Raw genomic sequence first — 10,151 nt, forward strand, 5'->3', positions numbered from 1 at the left:
TATTTGCAATAAGGCGCCATTGGAGGCCTGGACAAATGTCTGCAAGTGTGGGTTCTGATTCTTGTCCCGCTCTAAGACACGTGAGCCTTGATGCAAATTGGACCATGACACAAATAAATGCTTACATTACTGTAAAGTTGGACCAGAGGGGAATAGGATATTCTGGGAAAGCGAAAAACGTCAACCAATTCGCAACAATGGCGGAAATATGCCATCAAAAGCATGTCCATCCATGTTCTATGCGATTTAATGGTTTTTGCTGCGAAAAGCGTAGGTGAACTATATGTCAAGTAATCTATAATTTCGGCTACATTCCATGAATGTAAACAAAGTGTTTGCAAGAGGTGTAACACATACTTTTGAAAAGATGCTGAATCTGTATTATAGCTTTGTAATCAAAATCAACGCATACTTTTTAAACCGATTTTCTCCTCAAATACTAGATAAGTCATTGAGATGTTTGTCATGAAAAGTTTTATTTCAAGACTTATATTTTCAAACATGTGTTGCAAATGTATTCGAGGCTTGATCATACTCTGAACAATCATCTATGATTCCTATTATTCCTCTTCATAGACACTACATAGTTGTCACGATGCTCTCCTGGATCGAGTCAGTCCTTCCGAGATTAAAAAAAATATCCAGACGGATCTAAGACGTAAAGTGCAAAAGTTCCATTACGTTATTTTTCGTATCATTGAATAGTGATTGTGTATGTTAAAAATGTGTTCATGGGTACTCCTTAGAAACAACACCAGTGTCATATTGACACTTCATAGGTAAATACTGGTTACCGAGTATTTATCGTCAGAAATTTAGGGTTATTCTTAGTCAATAATAAGAACAACCTAATGAAACAAATATTGATATATCATGTTTGATATGCGCACGAAATGTACGAGGTCCGTATTTGGGATCAGTAAAGGGAGGTGATTTCACACTGTACTCTTCTGCGTTTATAAACATGATGACAGTTTGTTTCCATTAGCTCAGTATACGAGAATATCCATGTTGAATGTATTCTTGAAAATTGATAACAACCAAAACATTATTAAAAGGGAGATTAGATGTTTAATTAGGCAATGAAACCACAACCATGTATTCAAGGGACAAAATTCAAACAGTGAATTTATGTTGGTCAATTTAAATTGGTCCTCTTAATTTAAGAAGTTTACTAGCAAAATTAGATACCACATAAGTTTCTGTTTAAATCTATGGAAGCAATACAAACAATTGGTATCTTCTGTATTGTAGCATACGAACGAAAATGTCAAGTTCAAATTCCGAGCTTTTTAGCGTCTTCTTTAGCGTGTGCTATTAATATTCCACGCTGACGTCACAATTAACATGCACCAAGTTTGTAAGCATTGCACATTTGTTATTATAATAATTGCCTGCTATCAATTTTAGAAGCACAAGCGTCAGCAAGTGTGTGACGAAGCAACTAGAGTTGGAAACACTACACGAAAGAAATATAATGTTCATACTGCTGTCCGACAAATACTAGCTAACCAGTATACCTCATCAAGTAGAAGTGCAATTTAAACGACCAGAAACATACCTTTATATATTTTAAAACATTAAAGTGATTACCCTTTCTTAATGAATTTTGCCCGGATAATATCGCAAACCACTATAAGAAGTATAAACAAGAAACTTCAAAGGTAGATGGATAGGAAGTGCAGAGCTCAAGTGCCCTTACTCTTGCTTCTTAATGTGTAGAGTTATTATCTGTCGTCAATGCTATGTTCAAGTCCGAGTCATATCTTGAAAACTAGCAGAGAAGTCTACGATAATATATCACCTGAACTAGAAATACCTTTCATAAAGCGGCATGTGCGGATGGTGGGTTATTTTATCAATCAGACGACAATTGTTTCCGTGAAACACTGGCACCGCAAGGTGTAGTGTGAGGTAAAGTGTATCCATCAACTTTCAGAAAGATTATATGGCTTTGATCTGTGTCGTCCTTCCGTCGTTCGTGAAATCCCAACGTACGGAAGATTTAACTTACACATTATTAGAGCAGGACGGCTGAACCATTACAAACATATTAACCAGCATATGAACGCGCTTACATTATATTTAGTTTATTAAGAATGGTTTTGATCTAACCGGAGTTTTGTTCCTTAAAATAATTACATTTTTAACTTGTGACGCAAACAATGTATTATTAGTAGAGGGGTGAAATTGCATTACCATATGAACAATCATTTTCAGTTCCGCGTCTCAATTGTTTATGATATTGTTTTACATTACTGCAGTGTTAAGTATAACGTTGAAGGTGAGGGTATCCGTGCCCGACAGACAGACAGTATAGTTTTCATTTTAAGAAACTCCACGTGTCATATGGACGAAAACGAGTTATTGGAAAGTGATTTGTTAACGATCGCCTGCTCTAACAAATGTCATGCTACGTTGAACAAGGTTTACGTGAAATTATTCTCGGTTTGATAAATACGGTATAGTATGGTTTAATACGTGTTATTTAGAAGAGAGATTATGGTAATGGTTTAGCGCGTATAATGCACGGGTTTTGTGTGCATGTTTTAGCGCGAAAGCGCACGAGTTTTCGTTTTGGGGTATATATGATTTGCACATCTAGTGAGACGCCATTCGAGGGTTGTTTTTGACAGGCATAGTTATGGAGCAAGAAAACGAAAGGGCGGATGGCAGTTTATCAATAATGACGGAAATTCAGAGCCTGTTGGACAGAAAATATTCGGACCTTCGAAAGGATTTTCAATTAGAAGCGGAATGGGTTGCAGAAAATTCGAGAAAAAATGTTAGGCTTGATAGTTCTGTTTCTTTCAATAACATTGGTAACAAAAAGCAATTTGATTTCAATAATGAACTTTTTGACATTGCGAACATGTGTGAAAAGGCTCTTTCGTTAAGAGATATGTCCAAGGCGGTTGATTTAATGAAGGAACTGAAAGATAAAATTCAGCATCGTAATAAGATAATTAGAATTGCTGACAGTTCATCTGCAGGTTGGAACACTGTCAATGAGTATGAGATGATTGACTATGCATCTGATTCGGATGATGATAGAAAAATTCGTAAGGCAGAGGAAAGAGCGGTTGCAAAAGCTGATATTAAGCGAAAGAAAGCAATGTTAAATTCCACTGTTAATTATAATGCTTTTCGAAACTCAACATCCTATAGTCAAGCAGGTCGCGGCAGCGGTAGAGGCATTTTCATGGGGCGGCGTTTCGACCAGCTGGGAGAAGTCATGTGTTACAAGTGCGGCAATGTCGGACACTTCGCTTCCGGTTGTGCGGTCAACGTTGGGGCTCCCGGAAACGTTATCAGTCGAGGACGGAGAGTACCACCACCGGCCACAGTCTCTTCAGCTGCCCAACAGCAGCAATTGGAACAGCAGAAGCAGGAACAACAGTGACAAACGAACAGGGCATGATGAAATGGACAGTGATGATAAGTATTTGATTTTTTGTGATTCTGATGATACATTAGAGACGCATTTTTCTTATGCACTTGATTTCGAAAATAAATGTTTCATGTCTGAAAATTATGTTAAAAGTAGGTTGAAACATTCTATTGAATTTTGGCGGTCTACTATCAGTGCTAATGCAGACATTATTAATGTAATTTAGCACGGTTATGTTTTACCATTTATTATTAAGCCTCCTACTTTTATAATGAAAAATAATAAATCAGCTTTAGACAATAATGAATTTGTAGAGGAAGCCATTCATGAACTTATTTCGAAAAATTGTGTTTATGAGGTTCCTTTTATTCCCCACAATGTGAATCCTTTGTCCGTTGCAACAAATTCTTCTGGCAAGAAAAGATTGATTCTGGATATGAGTGTTTTAAATACTTTTATAAAGTATGATAGAGTAAAATTTGAAGATTATAAAGTTGCAAAAGAATTGCTCGTAGATAAAGGTTTCATGATTAAATTTGATTTGACTAGTGGATATCATCATATTGATATTTCTCCAAATCATCTTACTTTTTTGGGTTTTTCATGGAAATTTGGCAAAATTGTAAAATATTCGTTTTTTCCGTGTTAGCCTTTGGCATTACATCTGCTCCAAAAGTCTTTACTAAAACGTTAAGACCGTTAATTAAGTATTGGAGATTAAATGGTTTGCGTGTTGTCATTTTTCTTGATGATGGTTGGTGTGTAAATGCAACGTATGAGAAAACATTAAATGACGGTAAATTTATACTGGAGACTCTGCAAAGAGCGGGTTTTGTTTTAAATATGGAAAAATCTATTTTTATCCCTGTACAGTGTTTAGAATGGGTAGGTTTTGTCTGGGATTTAAAATGTGGAGTGATTCGAATACCGGAGCGGCGTATTCAAAATACTTTAGAGTGTTTAAATAAAGTTCAGTCTTCCCTTGACTACATAACAGCTAGAAATCTTACTTGCTTGGCGGGTAAAATAATATCGATGTCTCCTGTTTTAGGAAATGTTTGTTTATTGAAAACTAAAGTATTTTACAGATTGATAGAAAGCAGGCTAAGTTGGGATTCATATTTAAGTGCGTCCGAGTGTAAAGATGATTTGGAATTTTGGCATAATGTGTTTTCTGCTCCTTTTGAGAAACCATTATTCACAGATTATATTCCGGAAGTGTTTGTTTTCTCAGACGCTTCCGATAGAGCGGGGGCAGCAATAATTCAACATGATGGTTCTATTTCACACAGGATGTGGTCTGATGATGAGCGAGGGCAAAGTTCTACGTTCAGAGAACTTAAAGCTATACAATTTTGTTTGTTAAGTTTTTTACCAAAATTAAAGGGTAAATGTGTTTTATGGCACACTGATAGCAAGAACTGTGTTAGTGTTATTAAAAAGGGTAGTACACAGCAAATGCTTCATAATATGGCTTTATATATATTTTTTTTATGTGCTGCTAATGCAATTTCTTTGAAAATTGTTTGGTTAAGCAGGACTGAAAACACAGTTGCAGATAGTCTTAGTAGGTTGATAGATTATGATGATTATGGTGTTTCTAAACAGTTCTTCTATTATATTGATTCATTGTATGGACCTCATGACGTAGATAGATTCGCTAATTCTTACAATCACGTATTACCTAGGTATAATTCTTTATGTTGGACTCCGACAACGGAAGGTGTCGATGCTTTTTCGGTAAATTGGTGTAACAACAATAATTGGTTAGTTCCTCCAGTTTATCTTATTCCAAAAGTATAAAATTATTTAAATGCATGCAGAGGACGTGGTACATTGGTTGCGCCATACTGGCCTTCTAGTCCATTTTTTCCAATGATTTTTGGTAAAGATACTCATTTATTGTGTGCTATTAAGGATATTTTAATTTTTGATAATCCTAAAGATATTTATGTGCAGGGTAGAAATACTGAATCAATATTTGGTTCGGAACAATTTACAAGTAAAGTTATGGTTGTTAGGTTGCATTGTGACGTTTAAGTTTATTTGTTTTTGTATTTTTTGTTTTGTTATAAAGTATCTGAAAATTTATAACTACAGGCATTTTCAAATCGGACAGATGGATACAGGTTGCCGACATGTGCAAAAAAGTCTCGGTTCACCCACAGGACATGTTCTCAGAAGTTAAAGGTCTTCTTTTTTGAGGCAAAGAAAAATCAACTGTGCATCAATACAGGTTGACTTTTGAAAAGTTTTGTTTGTGGTGTAAAATTCATAATTTGGAAAGTTTACCAGCCGACCCAGTAACTGTAGCTTTGTATTTAACAGAATGTATAAAGGAGTGCCAAATTAGTAAATCAAAACTTAATATGATTTTTTATTCTATAAATTGGGCTCGTACTATTTCCATAGAAATTAACCCTTGTTTTGATCAGTGGCTTAAATTATGTCTTTCTGGGTGCATTCGGAGAATTGCAAAGCCGGTAGTTAAAAAAGAGCCTATTACATCAGATATATTAAAGAAATTTTATCACACTTTTGTTTCTGAGAGCGATTGTTCTTTGGGGGATTTAAGAGACGTTACAATCTTTTTCTTATCTTATGCTGGTTTTTTCAGGATAAGTGAAATTTTGTAAGTTAAAAGATCAGATGTTGTGTTTTTAGATACGCATTGTGAAATTAAAGTTGAAAAGTCAAAAACGGACATTTTAAGAGAAGGTAATACTGTTCTCATTGCAAAAACTAATACAGACACATGTCCTGTAAAATTGTTTGAAAAGTATTTGTGTGTTGCAGATATTGCATGTTCATCTACTGATTATGTGTTTAGACCAGTTTATTTGTGTAATGTTAAACAATGTTTCAAATTGATTTCTAATAATAAGCATATTAGTTATTCTACTATAAATGATAGTTTTAAGAAGAAGTTAAGTCTATTGGGTTATGTTTCTTTTAAATATGGACTTCATTCTTTTCGTGCTGGTGGAGCATCTATAAGTGCAAATAATAAGACTGTGGATAGACTTTGGCAAAGACATGGTAGATGGAAAAGTGTTTCCACCAAGGACGGATATGTTAAAGATTCTTTGAAAGACAGATTATCGGTGTCGCTAAATTTAGATTTGTGAAGAGTCATTATTAATTTATCTGTGATTTGAAATATATGATGTGTTGTTCGTAGCACATGCAAGGCACTATAATATATTATTATATAAATGGTTTGGAAATGCTTTTGAGTATTAGTAAGTTCTGTGTTTGTTTGTGTGTATGTTCCTTGTGGTCATTGGACCAATTTGTTTACGGCCATTTGGCCTGATTTGGTAAGCCAGTTGGCTTGTATGGTCAGTTGACCGTTTTTAAAGCAAGTTGATCTGATGTGTGAAAGCCGGTTGGCTTTTGTGACTTGACCGTATTTACTTAGAAAGCATGTTCACATGGAATTAACAATCTTTGCAAGTTTATTTTTTGCAGTGCAGTAACTGGACAGTTCGAATGGTATATTAAGTATTGGAGAACATAAAGGTATGGTTTATGTAGTATGTTATTATTATTATAATGATTATGATTATGATATTTTTTATTTCCGTTTTAATATTTATCATTAATTTTGTAAATATTGTTTTATTATATCTTTTTAATTCTCTTGTGCATTATTCGAGTGGTCATTTGACCGTTTGTGAAGGCCAGAGTGTGCCTGATGTTGATTAGCCGTTTGGCTTGTGTGGTCATTTGACCGTTTGTGAAGGCCAGAGTGTGCCTGATGTTGATTAGCCGTTTGGCTTGTGTGGTCATTTGACCGTTTGTGAAGGCCAGAGTGTGCCTGATGTTGATAAGCCAGTTGGCTTGTGTGGTCAGTTGACCGTTGTTTAAGGCCATAGTGTGCCTATTTTGAACGAATTAATTTTATTGCTTTTACAAATGTTTATAATTGTATCTTTTCAGTTAAAACACAGTTCGAGAGGTATATAACGTGGTGGAGAATATTTAGGTATTCATTTTATGTTTTATATTATTTGTATTCTCTCTTTGTTTTATTCGAAAGTCCTGTCAAATACAAGCACTCACTCCTATTTTGTCTTTGGTTTATTATTTGTTTGATAATGATAATTATGATGATATGGGTTATAAAGATGATGAGATTTTAATAGTATTTTGAGAATAGAGAATAATAAATTTACTCATAACTATGAGTAAATGAAATTATTCTCGGTTTGATAAATACGGTATAGTATGGTTTAATACGTGTTATTTAGAAGAGAGATTATGGTAATGGTTTAGCGCGTATAATGCACGGGTTTTGTGTGCATGTTTTACACGCGAAAGCGCACGAGTTTTTCGTTTTGGGGTATATATGATTTGCACATCTAGTGAGACGCCATTCGAGGGTTGTTTTTGACAGGCATAGTTATGGAGCAAGAAAACGAAAGGGTGATAACCCCGCCCGCCCGCCCTTAATGAGCATATATGTATGGTTAAATAATTGGTTACATTGCTTTTATGTTTATAATTTTGCTATTATAAAGTCTATATTTAGTATATTTTCAGTTCGGTTTTTAGTCCATGTGAGATGGGATCTTAACACGAACCGATTCCTTTACTGGGAAAGACGATGGGTGTATTTTCATTTAAGTCTGAAGCAGCTAAATTTTCTTGATTATTTTTACTCATGTTTTACTTAATATTGTGTTTGAATAAGGTCTTTTAAGTTATGGGTGTCATGTTTTTCGAGACTCTCACTTCCTGGAGATAGTACCTCCAGCATACTTATTGTAATATTGGTATGTTTAAATGTCAGTGTTATTATTTTTTGTTGTCGTTCGTAATGAACGTTTAATTTTAAATTTTTTATTGTACGATTACTTAATATTTTCTTTTTGGTGTGACTGGTTAGATGTTGAAGTCGGTTTAATATAGCTGTTAAATTCGTCATATGCATTTATATATTTCTCGGAATATTTATGATTTTTAGATGCTTTATGGATTTTATGGTTTGAGTGACTTTTTTGTTTCTTGTTGATGTCCGGGGTGTGAATGGGATGCTTTTGATGTTTGTTTGTTATGTTAACTTGCGCAATGAAATTGATAATGTTTAATTACATTTTTTACTATAAAATACTTAATGTTTACAGTATCTTAATAGCTGCTTATTTGTAGATTTCTCTAAATTAGAGGTTTCGGGAGGTGATGAAGGCACCTAGACACCGGTCTCGAGCCATGGGTCCTCATACGTCCCCCTGCCATTAAAAGAAAAAATAAGAAAACAAAAATGGCAGTAGGGTTGCGTATCTCGCCCGCGGTTTTACCTGAATCGTTTATTACTACTGATTATTGTATGGGGTGTACGTGAAGTCATGTACACTTCTCTTGATTGGTGGTGGTAGATGAATCTTGCAGATATTAGCAGCTGATTTGAACAAATTCATGAATCACATTTGTTAATTTATAATATTTAAGCAAGTTGGCGTGATTGATGGGCATTGGGGACGTCCTGTGTGCACTTTGGGCATCGGCGGGGATCAACTTATTTAAACAGTAACTCTTTATTTGAGATATATACTTGACGTCTAATTGTTATGAATACATTTGCACTTTTTCACATGACACACATGTGTATGTGAAGTGTTCATAAATACATGCTCTACAGCATTTAAATAGTATCGTTTCAGTTCTTTTTACACCTGAACAAAGATGTTGCACCGTTTCCAGTCGTCTCGAGATTCCTCAACTGAGCGGTGCCGTTGAGGTCTATATCCATTGGCACAACATATACGGGCGTCAGAAGAATGGTTTTTTGCATTTATTTGTTGAAAGTCCTGTCAAATACAAGCACTCACTCCTATTTTGTCTTTGGTTTATTATTTGTTTGATAATGATAATTATGATGATATGGGTTATAAAGATGATGAGATTTTAATAGTATTTTGAGAATAGAGAATAATAAATTTACTCATAACTATGAGTAAATCATGTGTTTACTTAAACAAGATACATTAACCGTCATTATTATAATAATTTACACATTGCGATGAACTATCAACTAAGTAAATATGTACGAAAAAATGGTCTATACAGTGATCATGTCGAAGGAACAGTTTTGAAGCTATTACCAATGTAATGTTTTGTTAATTCAAAGCTTTTTTGCGAAGAACTATAATGCATTTATATTCACCGAAGTTATTTGTGTAATGTAGAACACAAAGCAAAAGCTAATTACCGATTGCTTGTTTTTGCATGATGTAAAGTATATGCTCGCACCTTCTTTTAAACAATATTTGTTTTTCTCAATATTATTTGGTATACAAACGTCATTTTCAAACATTATGTACATTCAACATCTCTTGTTTGCTTGAGAATTCTAGAAAATTCCTATTAGCCGAAGCAACATTTAAGGAGTTTGTAAAAACGCATTAGGCTATTGTCTTGCAATGGTTGCGGATTTGAACATGTTTACACTTCTAACACAAGAGAGACCAAGCTGATGTTTCTTGTTCGAACGTATATTACCACTAATCAATCTAACCGCGTTCGTGTACGTCGCATGTAAATTACCAGGAACAGCGATCTGGGTCATGTTCTTTGGCTTTTGTATTATATTGCGTTTCACAAGCGTAACTGTCGATGCTGTTGCTGCTCGTGGTGTTACATCCTCGAATTGTTGGATAGCGAGCCAAACACGGTTGTGCCTATTTTACAATACGTTGGTGATATACAGTTTACATTCATAATTAATTTGATGCAACTTTCTCAACTATGTACGGTA

The 10,151-nt window shown here is 34.6% G+C and overlaps 1 protein-coding gene across 7 annotated transcripts; it reads left to right on the forward strand.

Annotated features, from left to right (window-relative positions):
• Positions 1-3,106: 3,106 nt before the first annotated feature.
• Positions 3,107-9,230, forward strand: LOC127871322 (uncharacterized). 7 transcript variants are annotated; one of them, XM_052414131.1, is made up of 4 exons: positions 3,107-5,627; positions 6,863-6,913; positions 7,334-7,379; positions 7,926-9,230. In XM_052414131.1, exon 1 carries the CDS (start codon positions 3,995-3,997, stop codon positions 5,192-5,194), a length of 1,200 nt encoding a protein of 399 aa, XP_052270091.1. In that variant the 5' UTR covers positions 3,107-3,994; the 3' UTR covers positions 5,195-5,627; positions 6,863-6,913; positions 7,334-7,379; positions 7,926-9,230. The 7 variants fall into 7 exon arrangements, with proteins under 7 accessions (XP_052270091.1, XP_052270089.1, XP_052270088.1 ...); XM_052414129.1 differs by having other exon boundaries at positions 7,949-9,230; XM_052414128.1 differs by having other exon boundaries at positions 3,107-6,913.
• The last annotated feature ends 921 nt before the right edge of the window (positions 9,231-10,151 follow it).

Source organism: Dreissena polymorpha, chromosome 3 (genome assembly GCF_020536995.1).
Source record: "Dreissena polymorpha isolate Duluth1 chromosome 3, UMN_Dpol_1.0, whole genome shotgun sequence".
Taxonomy (NCBI): domain Eukaryota; kingdom Metazoa; phylum Mollusca; class Bivalvia; order Myida; family Dreissenidae; genus Dreissena; species Dreissena polymorpha.

Excerpts from the sequence above, each read along its gene's own strand:
- LOC127871322 (XM_052414125.1), top strand. The coding sequence starts at position 3,995 with ATGGAAATTTGGCAAAATTGTAAAATATTCGTTTTTTCCGTGTTAGCC.